Below are 24,949 nucleotides of genomic sequence, written 5' to 3'. Positions count from 1 at the left end.
TTCCAAACACATGGCCATGTACACGTCATAGTGATTTTACATCAGCTCCTAGAAATGATGGTACATGTATATACCATGAAAAGAGCCATATTGTCAAAAAGTACCGGAGGGGACAGTCATCCAAATATTATGCCCTTTTTTTAACTCTTTTCCTTTCCTATTTCTGTAAAAAATATACCAGGATCAAAAATGCCAATACATTGTAGTCAAAGCAAGAAAACCAGTGACACAAACACAACACACAAGTTCATAAAAAACACATTTAATAGATGCTATGATGGCTCTGTACATAATATACCAATGCAACCCAACATCTTGAATGTCAAGAAACAGGCCTGTTATTTGCACAGAGAAAAAGTGTCATACATGTAGATGCACAGTCATGTTCTACTGTAACCCAATATGTCAGAGTTTGCTGGTGTATTTCTGAAACCATTTGTGAAATTAAGGAAACCTTTTTAACACATCTTTTGAAACTGTTCGCACTGTTGTCAACAAGAAATTAAGATCTACTTGCCTGAGAAAGCATACAGACATTCAAACATAATACATGTGCTGTACCTCTTGTGCATCCATGACTACTATATGCTAAACGCTGTATTTTTCATGTTAGGTAGCAACAGAAGTGTACAAAGTATCAGACATATACTGAGCGCTTCTCTACTAAGAAAAACATTTCCTATAAGTTACACTGTGGATAGATGTATCTTGAGAACTTCATTTCTAGAACCTGGCCTTTTACTTTGCACACCTGAGTGACAGTACTCTCAAGACGGTCTGAACAGAAGGCCACAGCGCAGCAGTTAGTCTACAGTCAGAAAGGTAAGATTTACATTTAAGTGTAAGAGACTGGGTCTTCCTTATTACCTAGTTCTCAAGACTATTACAAAGTCATCATCTCATGAGTGGATGAGATAGAAGTGTAAGTTGCAGAAAACAAGAATGATTACTACAGCGATTCTTTCCATCTTATCTCAACAGTTGATGGGCGTAACAACAAAGCCTTTCAATCTTACACCATTGTTAGGTACATGTATGTGTTTCTTCTTCCTTTGTAATGTTACAGGCAACCAATCTACCCGTATCTTGTACGCCACTCAATAATAAGCTCAGCTTCTTATTCCTCTACGAGTATGATGATTAAGTACTTATACAATCACATATTGGTGGAAACAAATCTATCATGTACATTCAGGCTGCTCCTCCAGCCATGCCAACTCCCTACTCTGATTCCAGCCCTACCAATCAAAATACTCCAAAGTCTTGACCAACAGGACACCTTGCTATAACAACCAATCAGAACTGCTATAAGAAAGGAACTGTGTACATTTCTTGATGACAGGATGAAGACAGAAAAAACTTAGGGTAATTGTTGGTATAAGTATGTATCAGTAAAAAAGTACTGTAGTCAAAAAGTTTTACAAGGACCACAGAATTTTGGTTTTACTGAAGAAAATGTCCCACAGTGATGTCAATGCTTCAATCATCTGTTGCCAGTAGCTAAGAAAAAGTCTGGCTAATAGCGAACGTTAATCAACAGTAAGATAGCAAGACCTGAGAGTACCAGTGAGAAAAAGTTAAAGGTGCTGATTATTTTTTGTTCTTGGCTGAAGAATACAATGTTGACCATAGTGTGTCAAATATCTACATGGTAAGTAGATGTTCTGATTGCCCTGGCCCCTTTCTGAGACATTGCCCACCAGAAGTCTAAGGTTATGACTACGCATTGATATCTTGTATGGGATAGAGCAATTTTTTAGGAGTAACATAATCCCTGCTGCCTAACTTTGTAACCAATACAAATTTGGTGTGGGAAGGCTACCTCGACAGGGAAAAATTTAACAGAACTTTACAACTACAAATGTACATGTACATGCACACTGGGTAAATATAGATATACCATAGGATTCCATTGTAAACATGCATGTACATTTACTGTGGGTAGAAAACTTTGTTTTCAATGCTGCAAGAGCGATACAGGCATCATTGCTAAGCCACAACATATCAGTGTATGTAGCTTAGGAGTCAAGAAAGCCGGGAAAATCTCATTTCAAAGTGCAAGGAATAACAATAGACTTTCCTCCCAACTTTTATTTCAAATCCAAGTGAAAAAGCCACATTCTTAAGCAGTGAGTAGTGGGGAAGGTATCAAAATGGCATGCACCCATGTCAGGATTTCTGAGTTACATATTGCACAGACACAACAGTGTTTTCAACTCTTTTAATAATACAGAAACAGTACATCTGGCAAGGGATAGAGAATTTTCCAACCAATGAAACTTAAAAGCTGCTGATTTTTGTTATATTCAGGCTAAAGGCATATACTTCTCCACAAACAGTACTTAAGAATAGGGTAAAATCTTAGACTACACTTGTGTGAGTGAGTGAGTGTGAAGTGTAGTACAATTGCCACTAGTTGCTATACCAGCCTTTAGAAAAGATCTTACTACAGAAGTTCCCTGGAGAAACTGTGCGTAGTAGTAGTAATAGTAATAAAACATGTCACTGTGGCTCTGTGGTGCCAAAGCAGCAGCTAGCAGCATACACTTTTACATCATCAGTACTCATGGTAATAGTAGTATACACAATTTCAAACCTTATCACATGACCTGATTCAACCAATCAGGGTTCATCTGAGGCTCATCACATGTCCGGCATCCAATGACAAGAGGTGCCATTATTTTCAATCTCAAAGTCATGAGACCAGTACAGATGTGTACTAAAAGTAAGGAGTCAGAGTTCAGAGGGCAGAGTTGAAAGGTTAGTGTGTCTAGTTGATTTCCATGGAGTCGTCCTCCCCGCTGCTGGCAGTTCCGTTGTCTTCCGTGCAGTTTGCGGAGGACTGTGTGGCCGCTGCTGATTTTCTGTTGGCCTGGGCCGTCTGCTTTTCACTTCGCTCACATCTCGAGCCCTTCAGCTCGTAAAACAGAACATACGCCGCTTTCGACTGGGAAGAGAAAATGCACGAGTGTCACAAAGAGATGACTGGAGATGATGAAGTGACACAGAAAGTTAGATACAGCAGAGCCTGGAGATCCTCTTGGGCAATATAGCATCTAAGAGGTTGTACAGTCGTCATACAACATTTTATAATACAAACTGAGGCGTATTGCTTACAGTGATATGATCAAAGCAACTCAGCAAGAAAACAAAATTTTGATGTGAATGTTATTCAGCACCATGGAAAGAGAACACACATTCAGCACCAAGGAAAGGGACAGGCTTCTATATCAAATTACATATGTACAAGGGAAGTGCCATAATCATTCCACTAATGAACGAGGCAAACTCCATCACCAAGTACAGCACTAGGACTAGTAGGAGCATGTTTTTGTGAACTCACCACACACTGGTCCTCTGAGGCAGGAGAAACACTGCTGTCATCAAAGTAGTACCACTGTGTGTCCTCCCTGCTCTTACCATAGGCTGTGTCTGGGGTGGGGAGACAGTAAAAACACATTAGCGAGAGAATACATGTGAACTTTTGCTCCAGTCTCCTGGTCTAAAACAGATGATAAAGTTCAGAAGCAAAGTTGAACAGTAATTTCCAAAAATTGGGCTCATCATCCAAATTTTCGACCGTCCAACTCCAGTCTTTGTAAAGGAATGCAAGGATACAGACTGGAGTTGGAGAATTGGAGGAAGTCAAATTTTTGCGTTGGCAATAACAGTTCTTTCAGAATAATTTTCACTAACATAGATGAACTTTCAGGATGATAAAGTTGTTGCTGTTGTTGTGTCTTCATTTCACCATGAGAAACCGACATTTCAGAAGCGCTGTAAAATTCTATCCCAACAAAAGAGAGAGAGAAAGAAACTAATTTATTATACTTATAAATCAATAACTACTTACAGTGCCCTCCTCCCATGCCTCCATAGTGGTTGGACACTCCTATGAGATCATAGGTCGCATAGCCATGACCATCATTGATGATGAACTCTGACATGTCCAAGTCTCTGTGAACAGAGGGAAAATCAAACTTTAAGGTTAGGGGGGCAAAAACATCAATTCTGTTGGACAGCAATTGAATCAAAAGTTATGCTTTGTCATGCAACACTTTTGGAAATTCAAAGTAGGCCTTTTCAACTTTAGCTCAAGCAAGGTGACTAAATTGCTAGCCTTTCATATTGAGGGTCTAGCTATATCTTAAGCTTTTACTCTTCGATATGAAAATGTCACTTATCATGCACTGCAGTGTGGTAAATAATGACACAGTGGATTACGAATGTCCAATTATTTAGCTTCATCATATATTGCATTAGCAATAAATCCATCCTGTAGCATGTGCTTAAAATAGACTACCGGTATTTCCTTAGAGCTGTTTCATAATAGTTGTTGCCATACTTTTTATCTGGTACAACTTTTGTGCAATAGAGTTCATGTATGTATGCATATGGTTACTGTAAATGCAGGGATTTCATTTCGCTGTGGGAGAAAATGCAATGCTTGCAGTGGTTGTAGATTGCAGTTAGAACAATGGGGTAGGCTGGCACTGGCAGAAGACAGAACAAGCGAATTCCGTGCTTCAACAGGTCACCGCAAAAAGTGCAAGCATTTCAACAGTTACAGTACAATACAGTAAAAGAACGTCTGAGACTACTGGTACTGACCTAGTTGGGAACTCGACCATGGTATCCAGTTTGTCCCTCCAGTAGCGGTTGTAGGAGAAACGCTTCAGGTGGATGACCAGGATCTTGGGGAGGGACCACAGGTCAAACTTCTTGGTGGCCTGCTGGTGTTTCTTGCAACTTGGACAGTACCTAGAAGAAATGAACCATAGTTCTTCTAACTTCCTCATAGACTTTTTTCTATGTCTTAAGATTTAGTTCCATTAACTCTTTTGATGTCTAGGCCTAGGACTGCACTATGAAAGTTTCAATGGCTTTCAGGTACATTGTACAACCAATTCATCATCATCAAACACAGCAAGGGCATCTCCAATTGACTGTTTTAATACAATACTTGTAATTAAACCTGTAATAGGTTTACAAACTACAACTCACTCAACTGGTTCAAGCGCCACTTTATGAACAGTCTAACTAGTCCGGACCCTTTAGCCTTGTGGTAATTGTGTTGAGTTGAGACTGTGCTTGTGGGTGTCTGTGAGTATTGGCAAAAGTGCCACACGGGGCTACTCGCCCTGTGCGTTATACTGTATTCCTGTGAGCTCAGAATAACATTTCCATACAGATACAAAGGTAGCTCTGCCTGAGACTGGCAGGTCTCCACTCACCATGGGTCATCGGCGCCCAGCTTCTCCTTCACCAGAAACAGCTGGATACAGTCCTTCAGACTGATGACCTGACGCTTCCTCATGGGGGTGGCGTTCACCGTCTCATCAACATCCAACTCCTGCCAGTAAACAATAAACAGGTGAGCAAACAAATAGGTGACTTCTGTGGAATATAGAGTCAAGTTTATAATCTGTGACTGAAATTGTAGTGACATAGAAGTGGCAGCAGCAATACTGAGAACTCTCTTCATTAAGGAACTTCCATCTGAGGGGAACAGAGCTCTAGATAACGTTTTCATGTCATTTTCATTATTAACTCTGTTGCTAAGTCTTTCCAAGTCTTTTTGGTAGATGCTGATTAAGGTAAATGTTACATTGCTAGATGAAAGTGACAATAGTTAAACCACACTTACCTCTGCTTGCTTCTCATCGTAGTATTTCTCCTTGGCTTTGGGGTCCCAGTCAAGAGCTAAATAGGAACGATCTGGAATACAAGTGTAACAGTGCGATTAACATACAGGTTATCCTTCATTAAACGCCCATGATGAAATGTGTACAAAACTATTCATGTGCGTCCTACACACACATTAACACGACACCATTACAACCGATACAGATGATATCGACTATCACTTCGAAAAGCATCTTACTCGTAAACTTGATGGGCCTGTCGTCATCACGTATATGCTCGATCTCCGCACTACCATATGAGTTGACCAAGTGGAAACTGAACATCCTGTGTGGCCTGTGTAAAAGGCAAAATGTCAGTGTGCAAGGTTCCAACATAGAAGAGCATATGCAATGACTTGACTGCATACTATAGCTGTAACAGAAGGAATATATTTGGTACAGTTCGCTGCATAACACACCAGCTTCGCAGGCATGCGCCATGGCAGCAGGTAGTTATTACACTGAACCACTTGTCACACCTAACTTTTGCATATCTGACTGCAAGTGTTGTTTTGAGTTATCTAGTGAGGATGTCCTGACTGTAATTGGTGGCAACGAATTCCACTCTATATTAGTTCCAGAAAATAGGTTGATAACTCTGGTACTTGAGCCTGACCTGTTGTCACAGTTGACCTCGTCGTCAGACATGCTGTTGTCGTTCATGTGCGAGTCGTTCCCCTGGCTGCTGTCCTCCTCACTCTCCGCCTCCCCATCAATGTTGTCGTTCTTCATATCATCGTCTCCTGGGGAACGACAGACTGCGTATCAGCACCTCTACATTCTTACAGGGTTTTGTGTATTATATATTATAACACAGTATAAGCCTCAATTAATTTCCTTCATTCTGTATTATCTAGTGAGTAAAATTAAACCAGGGCTGTCTCCAGCTTTATTTCTTTCCATCCCACTCCTTCTTTGGTAGCCCATGTTGTTAATTTCCGATGTTAAATCTGTCGTTTTAAGCTTAGGAAAATACATTTTCATAAATTTGATGTCATGAAGTTAAGATTTTTGGACGGATAGGGTGAAACTTGTTTCCATCCCAACAAGCAGCAAGGGACGGGTCCTTGAGACAGCCCTGGATTCAACCATCTAAACTTGTATCCTTTATATCTGCTGAATCAGTATAGTTGAATTTCAAACTAAAAAGAATGTAATTCTATTAGAATTTTCGAATGATAGAATTCTATAAAAATGGAATTTATTGCTATCCTTTTCTATTTTATTTTCCAGAGCTGGTATTATCGGTATGTTGAATTGGTAAGTTTTAGGAATTAATAGGTTTTTGTATTATAAGAGCCCAAAACTACAAAGTTGGGTTAATTTCTGAAATTCGGAATCAAAGACTGTTAGAAAGACTCAATGGGTGAGCTGCCAAAAAGTCACTCCACAAAAATAAGTAACAATGTCTAGGGTTACTACTGTACTGCCATACAATGTAGCTGTACCATGCTTCAGCCACTGTACTAGTGTGCCACACAATACTCTGAATATGTTTACCTGGTACAAATAGGGACAAATAGAATGTAAACAAGTAGGGGCTGAGAGTATGGATGCTGATGCCTGACTCTGGGAAATACATAAATCTCATCAAGCTCTCTACCAAGAGTCCAGGCACTCACAAGATCAATATGGTCACGATATGCAACCTTTATCCAGTGACCGAACGACAACTTATTTGATGCATTTCAATGTACATGAAGTTGTGAAACAAACAAACAAGCTGCTAAACATTGTACTTTGTTTGTACTGTAACTTTGCCAGGAGATCTTAGGTCTGTTCATTCATTCTTGAAGTGCATTTATGTTGTGTTTGGTAAAGCTGTATGCAACTGTTAGCATGTTGAATAAACTTATATCAGAAAGGTCATGTGACTTATGATCTGAACATTGATTGGTCACTGAATAAGGCTGCACATGTGAGGTGGCCAATAACACAGACCTTGGTTGAGCACCCGGACTCTAAGTTTAGAGTTTGATAAGAATCAAAGAGGGGGATACTATAGCATCAGATGCAATGTGCCAGGGAAACACATCAATGCATACAATACAGTACGGCAATACATCCGCAACAGAACATGCCATCACCCATTCAACGCTTGTGTGAAGTGCCCCTAATAGCGGCCATTTCTTTATCAGTTTGTATTTAATAGGTCAGCTTTGTGTACAATACAACTTGCCGTCAATACTCTCTGTCAACATACTAAGTGTGGACTGTGACTCAAAATGTAATGTAGTATTTCCTAAACAAAATTTTTTTGACCCTTTTGATTTACAAGGCAAACTTTTCACCACATTTTTAATACTGCCTGGTCATTTCCACATGGTATGTTCCACTGACCTATAACCCCATCCTTGACACAGTTCTTGATCTCCTCCCCGTACCACTCGTCACCGCTGTCGGGCTCCTGGATGTACCGGCTGGGACAGAATGATTGACACCTGTCATTCTTGGCCATCATGCTTTCATTACATCATTACAATGGCAATCATGCACAATATAGGGAGATTTTAAAACAATAATTTTGATATCAGAGAACAGTTAAGTTTCCAATTTCTTAAGTAAAAAATATTGATGGTTGATAAGCAGAATCCTGTATCAGCATTCTGAAGTACATGTTTTCTTGTAAAAAGGTATGGTATGATTCTATCATATCAGCAGCTGCTTGTGAAAAGTGGTAAAAAATCAAATTGAATATAAAGACCAACATCAGAAGAAATGCTACTTGTTTTAGATTGAGGCAAAGCTCACTTGGACCTCACCTCATTTTCTGCAGCATGATTCTGTACAGGTCCTCGTAGGTTGTGTTTTTCCGTGGGATGGGCACCAGCAGAGGAGTGCCAAACAGGACAGTGCTCACGTTGTTGTAGTTATAGGAAGGGTTTTGTCTTACTCTAGAAGACAAAATTATAGGGCATTAACGTCTTTCTGCTCCTTTCTACAGTATCTCCAAGTTTTAGATGGCAAATAAGAGAAGAACAACAGTGAAGGCTATCTAAAGGGAACCTAGGAGGGATCCAGGCTTGGTGTTGTATGAAAATGGATGAGACAAAAAAAAACGCAAAAGAGTTGGAACCCCTCCTTTCTTTTAATTTTGCCGTAATGCCACACAAATCCTACATTTAGTCTACTTTAAAGAAGACATGTTCTAAGAGCTAAGACGAATAATAAGGAATTTGTCACAACTTACTTTCTTTCCCTCATGTAGACAGGGAGGATGAGGGTGTCTGGGTCATCACAGGTGTTCACTGGTACCTCATACCTACAGACAAATATGACAGATTCAAACATGTTCATCAACATTTACATCAAATATCTCAATCTGAAATTTCTTCATCAGTATGACTATCAGAACTCCACAAGCACTTTGTGAACTGTAACTCAATAGTAAAACAAATGTGGTTATAATTGCCAGAAAGTGATATTTCCCACACTGGGGGAATTCAGCAATGTTCAGATATATGTAGTAACTTCCACAGGACAGTTAAATTTGTACATTCATGATAAGATTAAAAACAGCTAACAGAGAACTGTCTCTTCCGTGTTGTTTCTACTTTGTAAATGCGCACCGCCTAGCGACATGCAGTGGAACTACTGCAGAAAGTACCCCCGAAACAAGGTCTAATCAATGTGGTACAAGTATAATACAGCTGGCCTGAACATGTTTCTTCACAGTACACAGTCCTTATAAGTAACAGTTCAAAACTACTCACACATAGATGTCATCCCTGTCCAGGATGTGGGACAGTCCTTCATCAGGGGCAAACACCTTGTGGAACCGGTGGTTGTACACATCTGTCACCACCATCTGGGGGGAGCAAGTTTGTTTTCATGATTAATTATTAAACAACTGAACTGACTGATAAATGAAAACTGTAATATGTCTACTGTGCTGTAGATATCTACATGTAAACATGTATGGACCATGAGAGACACCTCTTGAATTTGTTGACTTTGTATCAAAGACAAAGAATCCTGTCTTTTAGAACACATATTACCCATTTAGTGATCACCTAAACAAAAAGTTATTCACTTCTTTCATATCTAGGACAGCTCTAATGCTACATGTAATTGAACCTTTGTATAAATGTTATTTCATAAATGTCTGTGCCATGAAGGACAGTTTACCTTGTCTGGCGATATTTTGGTCAGCCTGGACAGAGCTTCACACAGGTCCTGTACGGTGCCCATCTTTGGGACAGATAACTTGTACTGCAATCAAAGACAACAACAAAACATTAGGTTGATAGTAACTTGATACTGAATTTTCATCTGCCTTGCCAAGTACACAGGGCATGTGTTTAGAATGCCTGTGGAAAGACAGTGCTACACTGGCAACCTGACAAAAGAAAAGGAAAGAGGGGAAGACCAAAACTTACATTACTGTAGTAAAATGCTAAAGAGGGACCTTGACCAACTGGGGGCTACCCTGAGGAGAGCAGAGGCCCTGGCCCAAATTCGCACCGATTGGAGAAAGCTTGCTGCCCGATGCACCACTAGGCATGGGAGGATCTAAGTCTAAGTAAGCATGTCCTACCTGCATAGGTTTAGCTGCAGGGTCCATTCTGATCAGCACCACCTCGATGAAGCGCTCCTTCTTGATGGGCAGGGGCAAGGACAGGTAGCAGAAGGGGTCGAAGGTTATGGAGATCTTGGAACATTCCGGACAGACGAGGGTGGACTTGAACAGTCCGTGGAAGGTGTCTACGATGATGGAGTCATTCCGCAGACGGTGACTCTTCCACGCCTCATCTGCAACTTCCTGCAAAAGAACAATGATTTTGGTATCAGACTGATTCAGTGATGTAGTGAAAAGACATCTCCATCTCCTTGGTTTATAGTGAAATGAAATCACTAGAAAACAATGGTAAGGATAAAGGGATGAGTTAAGAAGGCCTGTATGAACTCAAGTGATGGAAATCTAAAGCCTTGACTGTTTTGCTGAAGCTTTCTTTTGGCTGTTTTACTTGCCAAAAAGTTGTGAATGTGAGAAAATGGTGAGAAAAGGAAAGCTATTTGAAGACTCCCATATCTTAATATGCCCTTGTGGGTTGAGTGTGCGCCTTCCTTTTGGCTCTTACTGTGGTGGCCTTTGTCCCAAGGGCTTCCGAAAGCTGTGGGAAGGATTTTAACTTTAAATAACTCATGTTTCTGAACATGACTTACATCATCGGGCCTGCCGTCTGCGTCCCTGAGCTCCACGTAAGGTTTCTTGCGGATGCGGTTCAGGTCTTCGTGCAGGCCGTCCAGCAAGAACGCCAGCAGCTCGTGGGAGTCCTGCTGCTGGTAACCTGAGAACTGGGGGGCGAAGCGACCCACGGCTGTCTGAGAAAAACAGTAGGAAAAAGACAAAGGATGATTAATTGAAACTGGGCATCATTTTCCTGGCATTTCCATCACAAGTAAAAAAGCATCTGATCATAAGTATTGCACCAAGTTATTTCACTGTCTACGTAAATCTGTTTTCCGTACGATACGAGAAATAACGATGTCAAAATTGCTGAGGTGTCAAAGCCAATTTCTGTTGAGTCACCCTACCCTTTTTACTAAGCATTTATGACTATCATTAATAAATAAATAAATAAAATGAGTAAATATACAGGTCACTTTAGCAGTTATCTATTGTCCTTGTCTTAATGATAAACTTACTTTTCTTAACCATAAGAGAAATAACAATGTCAAAGTTGTTGAGGTGTCCAAGTCAATTTCTGTAGAATTATCATTCATTTTTTTACTAGGTAACAGACACTAATACATAGCACATACCTTAAAGTTCCTTGGTATGGTGTAACTATATTTCCCCGACCAAATTTGTTTGATAAGCTCTGCATATGTCTTGGCAATCTCTCCCTTCATCCCAAGAGGGTTGTCAGAGTTCAGTTCCTCTTGGTAGTGATTTTCTGCAAATAGAAGAGAGGGATTATTGCTTGGTTGCAGTTAATATATTTTCTGCAAGGGGTGTTTTTACATTAGCAACATACAATATGATTGCTCTTCTGCCAATATAAATTAGCAGGTTGTAATTAGTTTTTTTGAACTTGACTGTAGCCAGGTTGTAAATTAAACAACTTAGAGATAGTGTTGTTTGTAATGCAAAGCTTTATGCTGTTGATACTTGTGAGATTGCTAAATAATGGAGGCCCATCTTAGTACTTACCTAGGAAGTATCTTGTGAGAACTGGTACATTGCTCAAACACTGGAAAGATACCAAAGACAATCTATATGTAATTTCTGAAAATACAGATGATTGCAAAAGTTGAGTTGTCCTACAGCAACATCTTCAACTAACATCTATGTAGTATTGTAAAAGGTCTGTCTTCTGCCCACCTACCCCCTTGTTGCAACCGCGAATTTAGAACCAAAGCGAACACTCCATTTTCTTCCTACCGCGAAATTAAATCCCTGCGAACATTTCGGCTTTTCTGTACATCTGATCTGCGGGTATATTAATCCCTGAAATTGTAAAAAATAAAAACCGCCAGAGACTTTCCTATTCTAATACTGAATCCAGCCACACTCACTTGTAATGCTGAGTTCATGAAGCATGTGTTGCCTAGGTTACTGAGACCGCACAGTCCTGGCTGCACCTGACCACGCCCCCTCTCCGAGCTGTAGTCATACGTGCTGCTGTAGCTACTGGAATAGGAGGAAATCAACTCGCTGTAAACATGATTAAACACAAGAAAAAAGACATAATGTAAATTCCGCAGCCTTCAAAGGGGTTAGATTAAGACAGGTATCACATACATGCCACAAAAAAAACGAAACAAAAAGGTCTACATCAACACAGACTAGACTGCAGAGCAAAAGAATTGAGACCAAGCAGAGAGTCATGAGTTAATGGAAAAAAGGGGACAGAAGACTGAAGTTGTTTTACATTCCTAGACTGTGAAGAGCAAAATATTAACATCACAACTGGGCAAACCCTTTGCAATGTCAAGTAAACCCATGGACAGTCACACCGATCCATATACTGTAGTTGAGGCTGAGAGTGTCTACCGTATAGAGCTAATGTTCAAGCATTCATGTTTAGTTCTCAGAGGAACTGAGACCATGCTAAGACAGGGACTGTACAGTAACTATCATACATGTATGGCACATGCTACATGTAGATCTAGTAGTAGGCTGACGTAAACACATCATCTGTTGTTTGTTAGGGACCACACATATACATATATACTTGATATATGGCGAAGACTTGGGGGTGCCGATAGTGGGCGTTGGCTCATTAGAGCTCCCTGCATCATTCTCGTTTTCTTCACTGTCCTCTCCACTGCTTGGGACAGAATACGAAGACTGAGGCTTAGGACGGAAAGCAACATCATGTGTGCTACTGTGCATCTGACTGAACATTACGTCTTAATACATAGCACCAGGTGCCTCCTTTTCTTAGTTCATTTTGTAGGCCCAAAGGGTATAACCTTCTAATTTCAGTACAGCTCTCAATGTCTTAATTACCAGAGCTTGGACAAGAAAATATACATAAACCAGAAAAGAGCTCAAAAAGGGAATAAAAATGTGACAAAGCAGAAGAGCAAAATACAACACTGAGACAAATAGTAACACTTGGCTTGGGGCAACAATTGTATAGAACAAAGCGAGGGAAATTTCACCAAAGCAACGGAATAAGACAAAAGAACTTAACAGGTAGCATTTATAAGTACAAAGTGACATGATAAAATCCTCCCCACCTTCTAGTTGCCGGTGCTGAGTAAGTCCCCATCTCCATGTTCCTGGCACTGCTGGAGCTAGAACTGGACAAATGAAAAATGAAGTTCACTTGTTTTCGATAAATTCGGCCAAACACAGCTATAAGATTTTGTGTCTAGAAAAGACATATTCAAGTTAATTTTTACGTCAATGACAAGTGACATGCAGGCTAATCTGAGCTTCTATGAATGAATATTTAAAGGTTCGAACAAACAAGTAGGCTCTGTAAACATTGTATGGGGATGTCTCTGTGGCTCAATTGGTAGCAGCCTCACAGTTGAGCTCCTAGTTCCAATTAGTTGATAACTAGAAGCCCCGGTTCAAGTCCTGGGGTCAGGACATCTCGGTTGGGGCTGCACCGTCTTTTGGAAGGGACGAAAAATGGGGGTCCCATGTTCAAAAAAGTACCCCCGGCACATTAAAGGGGAAGGGCTAGCAACCCCTACCTCCAAAAATATACCCTGCTACAGAAACAGCAAGGAAACTAGCTGCCCTATGTGCCACTAGACACTACGAGATTCTGAACGAACAAAACATTGTATGAAGGTCTCCTATGTATATACTCACCTCTTATTGGTTACATTTCCCCTGGGCCATGTGCCATCTTCGTTTTGCTGCTCTATCACCAGAATCTGTGGTGTGACATAAAATAAATTTATAACCAAAGTTCCTACATCACCATAACAACATTCCTTGTACTGAGGGCTATACAAATTAATGTCCTGCAACACTACACTGAAAGATGTGGTATATATCATCATTCACAGTGACACGGTGCATAGGAAAATAATGCTCTTGCAATACAACCTTAAGAAAATTGGTGCAAGAGTAGTGGAGTCCATACAGGTCTTGACGAAGGTGCATGTAGTTGAGGGGGTTTTCCAGGTACACATACCTTATTTTAGGTTGTGAAAGAACATTATTTTCCTCTGACCTACCAACCTTATGAAGCTACTCACAGAATCACAGTAGATGGTTTTCAACCTAGACATAAAGATAACATTGACAGACTTTGAAAGTACTATGAGGCTACCAACCTGTCCTTGGTATAGCCCGGCGTCTTGCACTGTGTTCTCAGGTTTGTTCAGGTGCTCGTAGGTGTTGGACATGTACTTGTTCCACACACGAGTTTCCTTGTCTTCCCCGATCGCAAACAACTTCCGCATCTCCTTTTCTATGTAGTCTGCAAACATACAAGAGTACTTGGGTCACCAACTTGATGAAGGGAATACATGTACATGATATACGGACTAACATATAAAACAAGCATAAAAGAACAATGATACCAGTAAACTAGAGAGTTTGTATGATATCTTGGTATGTATACAAGTTTGTAATATTAAATTGAAAGGCTATGGAAAAAGCATTATCTAGACTGTCCGCAACTGCACAAAAGAAAAGAACATGTCTCCTGGATAATGTAACATTGACAAGTTAGTTTATTGGCCACGAATGTGTGCTAAGCCATCTCTATGAAATTTTTATGTCAAACCTAATATAACATGCAAAGTAACAGAAATCATGTTGCATATGAGTCACTGTGGCAGCAATCTATCATCGTTATCTTCATAAACATGATCATATGTCTGATGTCTATAGGGAGACCAAACAGTATACAGTAACTTAGCTTCGTAATGACAACATAACATGTTACCCGGTATGGTTATATACTGTATCTAAGATGTACCAGCAAAACACCTCAACTTTCTTTCGTGCACCATTAACTGTAGTACCATTTTGGGAAACTGGTGAAGTACACTTGTTTATTAGCTCTTTTCCTGACAACGTCCTACCACATGTAAACAACACAAAGTAGGGTCTTGGTGGAGGGAGGAGCAAGATACTATAAATGGCAGAACCAACATTTGTTTAGAAGCCCTAGCAGTGGAAGTCATGGCTCGAAATTCATTTGTGGCAACAGATCGAGGCACTGGTGGTGCACCTAACCTTAAAAAAATTTAGGTGCACAGAAAAAATCTTGGAAGCACAACAGAAAGACTAAAATGTCTGCAAAACCTAATTACAAACCTTACTGCCTTCCTTCATAGCCTAAAGTTGAAATACTACTATTAGTGAGTACATTTATAATATGAAAAATTTGGTGCACAGCTCCATGTCTGAATGCACTAAATTGCATAGACACCCCGTTCAAACCCTGTGTGTGCTACATGTACATGTACTTACCGATGGTGTCCGCCTTGCTGAACTGCTGGGACACACAGTTCTCCAGATTGTCGTTCTGACACAGCTTCAGTTCCATCAGGTAAACCTCCACCTTACAGTGCTTCACAAACATCCCGTGTTCAACAACCTGGGAAGGGGAGAAAATACATGCTTGAAATATGGTACAAATGTATAGATGGTATACTATTATACTTGCTTGTTCCTTTAACTTTCATCACACTGAAGTCGGCTATCATTTCTTGATTGGTTACAGGGTCAGGCAGCAGGGACAAGGTTAAACACTGACTCAAATGATAGTGAGACTGAAACAACTGCATTTAGTGTCATCATGAAAATAAAATGCCAACCAAGCAAGCAAGAAAAAGAGAGCACACAATTGAAGAATAAAAGAAGCTTGAAAGACCATAGCTGAGATCTATTCTGAAAATCTAAACTGTACAATAACTTGTGCACTTGTACCATACAAGTTACAACAACAGACAATCCTCCTTGTGTGTGCTCACCTTGCGAGCGATGGGCTGTTGTCCGTTGACCATGCCGTACCAGCTGACTAGTTTGTCCCATGCCTCGGTGGGCAGCAGCATGTAGTCCAGCTCATCAATCAGGTGCTCTTTCAGGTGCAGGGAGTCGGGTGTCTGTGGATCTGCAATGACATGGAAGGGTCTTCTTTTCAAGTTATTGATAACAGATTCATATTTGTAATAAGCAGAAAATACAAGCAATAAATTCAACCTTACACACAGTTCCAAATATTCTGGCATTGTCATCTTCTGGCATTGTCATCTTCTGGCAGTATCATCTTCTGGCATTGTCATTAAAACAATTCCAGAAGATTTAGAACTGAGAGGAAGGTCTGTCTACTAGACACTTTGTAACACGAACCTACAGAGAGTAATATTTTAAATGCACCACCTCTTTAATCTGACAAACAGTAAAAGTTTCAAGTGCTAATTTATTGGGTTTAATAACACTACCTTGTTTACATAATCGAATATTTCACCTTAACTAGCCATCAAAACACACAAAACAAAGCATCTTGTATATCAATCCATTTGAAAGAAAAAGGAAAAAATAGGTATGACAAAATCTTGTGTTCGGGGAAAAATCTTAAACACAGTCGGGACTACACTTGACCAGTACCCAGCTGTCTCTTGTTACTTCTGAGGAAGTGTCATCACTTCATCATGGGGTTCACATACAGCCCTCAGGCTTGACTAAATTTGGACACAGATTACAGCGCTCTATGCCATAGGCTAATCAAAGGCAGCAAAGATAGCTCATGTCGTGGGTATTGGATGGTTGTCACTGTCAGAGGCTAACCTGTGAATGGTGATCTTAGACCAAACTTGGCACCATAAGCAGGATCTAAGACTTAACACATGAGTCCTTGAAGCAACTAAGGGTTAAACCATGTTCACAGTAATTCTAACAAAACTCTAAGAGAGCTTGTCTTGAGTTCAAGGTAGGTCGCGGCAAAAATGAAATTAGGGAAAGATGATCTTTAAATCTCAGATATATGCAATTACTGTATAATCATTTCCTAACTTTGTATCCTGATCTTTGAAATGCCTCCACAGGTATCCTTATTTTACAGAATTATTTCTTCATGTACATCTCAAAAGGCCTCTTGGGTGTCATTACATGTATTTCATCTAACAACAATTATCATTATCATACTGATTCATAGAATCCGTACCATCCATACAAAGAAACATTCTGCCTCATACAAACCTTTATACAGGGCAGCGTTGTCAATAGGCCCAGGGAAGGTTGCCTGGTCTCCCATGCCATACATGTCCCAGGAGTCATAGCCAACATACTTCTTCCACTGCTTGAACCACTTAGCATCAACCAAGTACCTGTGAATAGACAATGATCGATCAACAACAATGCAAATCCCAATTTGTCAATGCAATTTGGTGACATAAATGGGCATGGTTATCATTTCTCTTACCCACCACACCTTCCGAGCACACACACGTTCATAAATCTAGCACATCATGTTATTGTCAATCATAATAGAGTTGTTGAGTCAGCTGATATCCCCAAAGAAAATGACAAGATAGTTGACAAAGGTCTATATTGGGAGAAAATATCCATTTTCCAATTACTCAAAGTTTCACACATGTAGTATTTCAACCTTTCTTTATCTTGAGTGACCTTGTCCTTTTGCTTAACTTAAGTATATCGAGTATATGCTTTGTTACATTTTTCCTCTGACCTATCACTTATGCTAGGACAGATCCTGATCCAAGGAATTCTGTAAAAAATTGCCAAGGAGAAAGATGATTATGTGGTATGCTTTGGATTATTGCAAACAAAATGGGGAGAACATATGTAACTTGAACATAAGGGGACATCTACACATTTAATATGTAAACACTAGTTCTGTGTGTGTAATTGTCACTGTCTTCCTTGACTAGTCAAGATGCTGCTAGAATTATCTATTTCAGGATGTTTACATTGCCTAGCCTGCCGTCAGGAACAGTCATTAGACACCGGATAAAAATAAGTCCATGGTCAAAAAAGGCATGTAAGCTCATCCTTTGAATTTGGCTTCATGCCCAGATGCAGTCCTTACAATTTCTGCAAAACAATATCCAGCAAAGATATCTATCATCAATATTGTAGTATACATCATGATATAGACATCTGACTGGCTTGGACTAAGTTGGAGGGTGAAAATCTAAGCAGAGGTTGGGGGTGGTTTTCTGACTGCTAGGATTTTCTGACAGCCATCCATGTACCATGGATGAGTTGTGTGGCTGTATTGAGAAGGCTGACTGTCAGAATACTTTACGATCTTTCACTCCAACATCTGCTTGGAGCACAGAGATAATGCATTATGCCGCCACCCGTGTAAGCAGGGGCAAGGTGTCACGTGTTGTGCAACAAACACACCCGAAACCAGGAAACTACCGACTGATGTGAGAAAAATGACAAGCCCTTGATCTTGGGCCGGAGAAGACGGCCGAACCAAGATGTCTTTCTGTCCCCACCCTCCCACGGTCGGCTTTTGACCAGTCATTTCCGCTTTTCCGTGACGTATGACGATATCGTCCGGGTTTTCCAAGGATCCCAAAACCGACGTTGTCATGCTTGTAGTACCTCTACCCAAACGATGTTTAGATGGCATTGAAGACCATCCGACTGGAGAAAAATAGCCTTGCGAATACCGTGACATCTTTCCTAGCGAGATGTTATCGTATGAAGGTAGATGGGTAAGGTAAAAATGTCCCGCCAGTCGAATTCCGCCGGTACACTTTCCATTTCGAACCGGCATTTTGACTTCAGACATGCTTAGAACTCCCGTGGAATTTTTGGCTGTAACTAGTAACGTCAACATCCCAAAGACTAAATCTTACTGTAATTTGACAGGATATATTCCTGTCTCCTTACCATGTATCTCCCTTTTTCAGCTCCTTCTTTAAATCGGAGGAAACCTGACTTTTCTGAACCTTCGGCTCGGGAGGCCCGCCGCCTTCCGCCATGATGATAGAGATCGTCATTGATCAGTGACCACATGAGAACGTGAAAATCAAAAGCGAATGTTTGTTGATTGTTATACACTGAGCATTCAAGAAAAAATCACTGGAATAAATTTCTGATGAAGACTTCATTTGTATGGAAGTCATGTGCATTCAAAATAATTGTGAAGAAATTAAATATTTTGTGCATTTTAATAAATCACATTGTTCGTCTTTTGTACGTTTGGTAGCGGTATCATGACGTCACGAGTCATGAATTCTGATGACCTGAGGCTTGCCGCAACGGCTTTCTTGATTGGCTGCGTCATGGTAGATGCTACGTATCTTCAAGCGCTTAGCTTGAGGTGAAAAGCCGTTAAAGACGGCATAAAAAGGCCGAAACTAGGGCACAGGTGTGCTTCATATTGTTAAATACAAACAATGCTCATTCACTTTAGGATTTAGGAGCAATCTCCAAGGAAACCATCTCACTCCGCAATGATAAACTGGCATTAAATAATACAACACCACCCACTGTGAACAGAGTTAACGTTACATGATGTTAATTTGATTGAATTGAATATCTTTTTCCGTAAATATACCTAACAAGATACGTCGATTTCAACTATTGTCAGTCTTACTTATTTTAAGGTGTCAGATTTAGGTCACGTATACATACGCGTTCGATACCCGACGACATTCTATCTATTTAATCTATATTGCGCAATCTGTCGTAAATGTTCCCTTAAGGTCCCCAATAGCCTAACGAGTATCAATATATTTGTCAACATTTTCTCTTCTTCTTCAAGAACGGTCAGGAACAGAATAGTCTATTAAGAAGGAGAAGAATAAGTCCCAGCTAGTCAAGCCTCAGATGACCCAAACAGAAGTTACCTTGTTTGCCTTCAGTTTGCACGTTTCCGTGGGACTTTTCCTAGCCTCCTATAACGCGCGGCATATATTTTTTTTTGGGGGGGGGGGGAGCTCTTATGCCGGCAAGGGGTCCGCGCTATACAACTCCCTCGGCTGCACAACTCCCTTGCCGGCATAAGAGCTCCCCCCCCCAAAAAAAAAACAATATATGCCGCGCGTTATAGGAGGCCTGCACAGGAGGCTAGACTTTTCCGTGTACTGTGACCCGCTATCTGCTTGGAGGTTAATCGTTCGCGCTGGAAATATCAAAGAATAGTAAAGTGAAAAAAGGTAAAGCGGTCGAACCTCAGCAATGACGCTTTTTCGTTAGCCAACTAGCTAGTGTAATGCGGCTTCAAGAATACCGACAGTAATACTTTTTTGAAAATAACAGCATTTAATTTTTAAGGTTTGATTCAGAGTATGCCGGGAATTGGCTTTAGAGTTAGAAATTTCTTCCATTTGTTCCCTTCACTTCAAGCAGATGTAGAAAGGCAAAATCCTAACGCTGCTCCGCGGAACCAGGATCTTTAGAAACGTTACGATTTTGCCTTTCTACATCTGCTTGGAGACTACTTTTTCCCATTAGATTTCTGTTGATAATATCTATTTATTCGTTTATCTATTTTATTTTATTTATTTATTTATTTATTTATTCATCAATCTTTAGTCCAGCTATTGGAGAAAATTTCAACTTGCGTAGCCCGTAGCTTACGTAAATAGGTGCCGCCAATTGCGGAAAACAAATCATATTTGGGGCCCTTTATCTTTTTAATCTCCGGGGTCCTCCACCCATATATGGTACTGACGGGCTTTCCTCTACTACTCAGCTGTCATGGCGGACGTCAACCCGATAAAAGACTTCATCGCCGGTGGTTTTGGCGGCGTGTGTCTTGTTTTCGCAGGACATCCGCTAGACACCATCAAGGTAATGTTGCAAACATTCTATTACACGAAATCCGTCTCCTAGAATAGTCTCTTCTAGCTTAGTATAACCAGTTTGGTTCAGTGACCTCTAGGTGGAAGTTGCCGATGCTCTGTAGGTCAAGATGACGTAGTGCGTGTCTGATCAGGCTCCGCCCTCCCACCTTGTAGGATGGCTCCATTGGCTGCCGACGGAAAATTTACATCAAAATACACAAAATTTGAATGATAATAAGACCTCTGACCTCTACCCTGAGACACATTACATTACTGCCCCCCCTCCCCTCACTGTCTGGTCGGCCCCGCTGTAAACTACACAGTAGCGCCGGACTACTGGAATATCGCTTATCGGCCTTATCTCGATCGATGCGGTAATTCAGCGAACATCAACGATATTTCTCCAACTCCTTCTACCTCCCGGCTACAATTCCTTAGGCTCTTTCCATTCACTTCGTCTTCACGTGTGCGGCACGTGAACTACCGGCTTCTTCAGATAGATCCTGCAACAACTTTTACTGTAAGATAGTTAACGTTCAAGACAACACTACAAGATGTCTGATGTTAGCCCAGCCAAAGACTTCATAGCCGGTGGCTTTGGAGGAGTGTGCACGGTGGTAACAGGGCATCCTCTTGATACCATCAAGGTAGGTGCCACATCAGTGGTTGCAAAATCACACAGGGATATATTTCTATACTGGACAAATTTACAAATTGTCAATGAGGCTGGTACAACTTATAAGTATGTGTATGCACAGGTAGTTTTGAGTGAGTTGTTGAGTTGGTCTTGGACTATTTAAATCAAGTCTAAGTGGCCAAACATCCGTGTACATTTGCCACCTGCATAACAGGTGTTACTAGTAATATTGTCAACCGGAATGTTACACATTTTTGTGGATTTGGGCTTTAATTAACTTTCTCTTTGACTCGAGTTGGAGGGGGTCTAAATGGGTAAAGGATAATCTATTATGATTAATGCCAAGATTTTTAATTAACCAACCAACCAACCAACCAACCTCCCACCGATAACACTTTACCAGAGCAGTCCGATTACGTAGAATTAAATCTCAACTGATGACGATTAAAAAGCATCCAGATTACAGACCGCATCCATGTTCATGCATGTTGAGAAAGGAGACATTTAGCATCCAGGCTTTTTATCTCCATGAAAAAAGGCTTTTTCATGGAGATACTGTTTTGCTTGCGTTTGGTTTTTGTGTGTATGTATGTGTCACCGGACGCTTAAAGTCACCATAACTGTAGAACCTGTACATGGATTGTAATGATTTTTGGTATGTGGGTGGGTGTTAGGAGGAGGAAGGTCAAGGTCGATGTTGGGCCCCCTGGCATGTGTGACTGGAACTGCAATGGTGTATTTGTTAAAATCTTCAATGTAGAAGAACTGAAGAGTGGATCGACAGATCGTCATGTTCTTTGGTACACAGGTAGGTTAGACCAAGTTGTACACACTTAAGTGCAAACTATGCAAATGAGACCGAATTTGCATAAGTAAGGAGGTAAATCGTTTGCATGGGTGTCGTCGGATGCTTAAAGTCAGCATAACTGTAGAACGTGTAGATGGATTGTAATGATATTTGGTATGTGGGTATGCGCTGGGAGGAGAATGGTCAAGGTCGATTTTGGGCCCCCTGGTTTGTGTCCCTGGAACTGCAATGGCCTATCTGTAAAAATGTTCTAAAGGGGTATAACTGAAGAGAGGAACAACAGATTTTCATGTTATTTGGTACGCAGGTAGGTTGGACAGAGATGTACACACTGAAGTGCAAATCATGCGAAGTTAGTGTGTTTGCGTGTGTGTGCGCGTGTGTGTATGTTTGTGTCACCGTGTGTGTATGTATGTGTCACCGGACGCTTAAAATCAGCATAACTGAAGAACGTGTGGATGGATTGAAATGATATTTGGTATGTGGGTAGGTGCTGGGAGGAGAAAGGTCAAGGTCGATTTTGGGCCCCCTGGTATGTGTCACTGGAACTGCAATGGCGTGTTTGTAAATATTTTGCAAGGAGAATAACTGAAGAAAGGAGCGACAGATTTTCATGTTATTTGATATGCAGGTAGGTTGGACAGAGATGTACAAACTGAAGTGCTAATTATGCAAATTCATACTGAATTTGCATAAGTAATGAGGAAAATCTACTCTATTGTGGGCTTTGAGGTCGCACCATCTGTTGGTCTCTTATCTAGGTCAGTAGCTATTTATCACTTCTCCCCTTGCCGGCAAGTGTGGGTCATACCATTGAGCGATATAGAATGGGGGGAACTGGTTTAATAAAAAAACAAAGTTTCATGGAGATTTTGGGTCCTAAGACTCTTGTTTTGTCACTGTGAAAATTGAAGTGTGAAAGTCTGCAAGAAGAACTACAGTGTTTTGAAATTGTTTTCCTATCCCAACTTCCTACCATTAGGGCTGATTGGTTCATAAAACAACTTATTTCATTGCTCAGTCCTGTCATTAAGTGCCCCATGTGGCGCCATGCTTAATCAAAAGTCAGCAACAGCTTTAGAATTCATCAACTCATTTGAGGTCACCCCACTCACTCAAGGTCATTGCACAAGTTTGCATGGACTGCAGGTGTCATCTCCAAGCAGATGTTGGGGTGGGAAAATTTTAAATTTTCTGACCAGCCATTTCTACTGACAGTCCCAAAAAGAAGATTCAGAAAAAAACAGCAGGTCAGACAACCATTTTCCACCCCAAGTTCCAACATCTGCTCGGAGATTATACATGCGACTTTCAGCCATGAAAGTACTGGTAGCAAGACCAAAATTGTACTCCAACCATGTATTACTCATAACTTAGACCCAACATTCATTATAGCAGTTAATTTTTTTTTAAAGCCAGTAATGCCGTAAGGCGCATTGATACAAAATTGTCATGGAGACTTGTGTTGTGTGTGCAGGTACGGCTCCAGACCCAGCCCACCCCACCTCCAGGACAGGCCCCCAAGTTTGCAGGAGCATGGGACTGTGCCAAGCAGACAGTGATGAAGGAGGTTAGCTGAGCTATTTATAGCACTTTTAATCAACAGCAGTATTTTATCAAATATGTATTTTATAAAAACGATTTTCTAATGTAACTTACACTTAGTTTTGTCAGCACAAGAGCAACCAAACCACTTCATGTAGTTTATAGTGATGATGACAATAGTGATCGCCTGGACAGGACTCCAGGCTACAATAGTGATACTAGTAGAACTCTGAGACTATTCAATTGAGAAACGTCTATATGTGATCTCTTCTATAAGCTATACTCATAAACATTTTCGTGTGTATTTTTCCCAGGGGTTCCGAGGCCTGTACAAGGGCATGGCAGCACCAATTGTGGGTGTGTCCCCCATGTTCGCTGTATGTTTCTTCGGCTTCGGGCTAGGGAAAAAGTTGCAGGCAGGAGAGAAGACCAATGCTGAGTTGTCGTAAGTTCACTGTTGCATTCTCTTCATCATTGAATTTTTCTCTTTTGGCATACATGTAATTTCAAATATGTATTTGTGTAGACTGTATGTTACTTGAATGTATAATGTATTTGCTCTCAGATGAGGGAGCACAGTCGTTATAATCTAAGAGTAGGCAATGTAAAACTTTCATAACAGAGCTCAGCCTTCATTTACATAACAAAAATACACAGAAAATTAGGATCTCTTTATCTAAAGCTGCTATGTTTTTTTGTTTTTTTTTCTAGTCCAGATACCATTTTCCGTAGCCTTAGTATATCCCATAGTGACAGTAATAATCCACAATATGTTCTCTCTCAGTCTATGATTGTTCTCCTTGTATAACAGGTACATACAGCTGTGGAATGCAGGGATGTTGGCAGGTGTCTTCACGACTGTCATCATGGCACCTGGTGAGCGCATCAAGTGCCTGCTGCAGGTGAGGCTTGGGACTATCCATTCTCATTGCCAGGATCCTGTTATATGTTTACTTATGAAGAGACGACTACACAAATGTTGCTCTTATCTCTTTACCTCTTCATTTTGCTGATTACATCCTTTCCTTTGATATCTTTATCTTCCATTATTACTTTTGTTTCTTATTTTGCTGTTTTCCT

General features: G+C 40.6%; 2 protein-coding genes across 6 annotated transcripts in view; one reads left to right on the top strand and one right to left on the bottom strand.

The window, feature by feature from the left end:
* Positions 1–246: 246 nt before the first annotated feature.
* LOC136434936 (ubiquitin carboxyl-terminal hydrolase 15-like) lies at positions 247–19,107 on the bottom strand. Of its 3 annotated transcripts, none has more exons than XM_066428056.1 (26): positions 18,979–19,107; positions 17,311–17,438; positions 16,083–16,222; positions 15,580–15,706; positions 14,433–14,578; positions 13,963–14,027; positions 13,377–13,439; positions 12,866–12,958; positions 12,207–12,321; positions 11,842–11,881; positions 11,451–11,584; positions 10,851–11,009; positions 10,222–10,446; positions 9,813–9,896; positions 9,398–9,492; positions 8,875–8,946; positions 8,447–8,578; positions 8,025–8,104; positions 6,301–6,427; positions 5,885–5,979; positions 5,648–5,718; positions 5,235–5,353; positions 4,612–4,761; positions 3,854–3,957; positions 3,344–3,432; positions 247–2,947 (listed from the first exon to the last, which is right to left on the bottom strand). In XM_066428056.1, exons 1-26 carry the CDS (start codon positions 19,086–19,088, stop codon positions 2,771–2,773), a joined length of 2,940 nt encoding a protein of 979 aa, XP_066284153.1. In that variant the 5' UTR covers positions 19,089–19,107; the 3' UTR covers positions 247–2,770. The 3 variants fall into 3 exon arrangements, with proteins under 3 accessions (XP_066284153.1, XP_066284154.1, XP_066284155.1); XM_066428057.1 differs by having other exon boundaries at positions 5,885–5,970; XM_066428058.1 differs by lacking the exon at positions 12,866–12,958.
* Positions 19,108–20,757: 1,650 nt separating this feature from the next.
* The window catches only part of LOC136434933 (mitochondrial carnitine/acylcarnitine carrier protein-like), a 154,432-nt gene continuing 150,240 nt past the window's right edge, over positions 20,758–24,949 (top strand). For 2 of the 3 annotated variants that reach the window (XR_010755799.1, XM_066428052.1), the window contains exons 1-4: positions 21,139–21,526; positions 23,802–23,894; positions 24,184–24,314; positions 24,681–24,771. Coding sequence is in view for 2 of the 3 variants with exons in the window: in XM_066428052.1 (XP_066284149.1) it covers positions 21,434–21,526; positions 23,802–23,894; positions 24,184–24,314; positions 24,681–24,771 (408 nt within the window). In the remaining variant the exon portion in view is untranslated. Of the gene's footprint in view, positions 20,887–21,138; positions 21,527–23,801; positions 23,895–24,183; positions 24,315–24,680; positions 24,772–24,949 lie in introns of those variants that run through there. The other variant, XM_066428053.1, reaches the window with a different exon arrangement.

Source organism: Branchiostoma lanceolatum, chromosome 5 (assembly GCF_035083965.1).
Source record: "Branchiostoma lanceolatum isolate klBraLanc5 chromosome 5, klBraLanc5.hap2, whole genome shotgun sequence".
Classification (NCBI taxonomy): domain Eukaryota; kingdom Metazoa; phylum Chordata; class Leptocardii; order Amphioxiformes; family Branchiostomatidae; genus Branchiostoma; species Branchiostoma lanceolatum.
The sequence above is the reverse complement of the archived record's forward strand: the minus strand, read 5'-3'. Positions and strand labels throughout refer to the sequence as shown.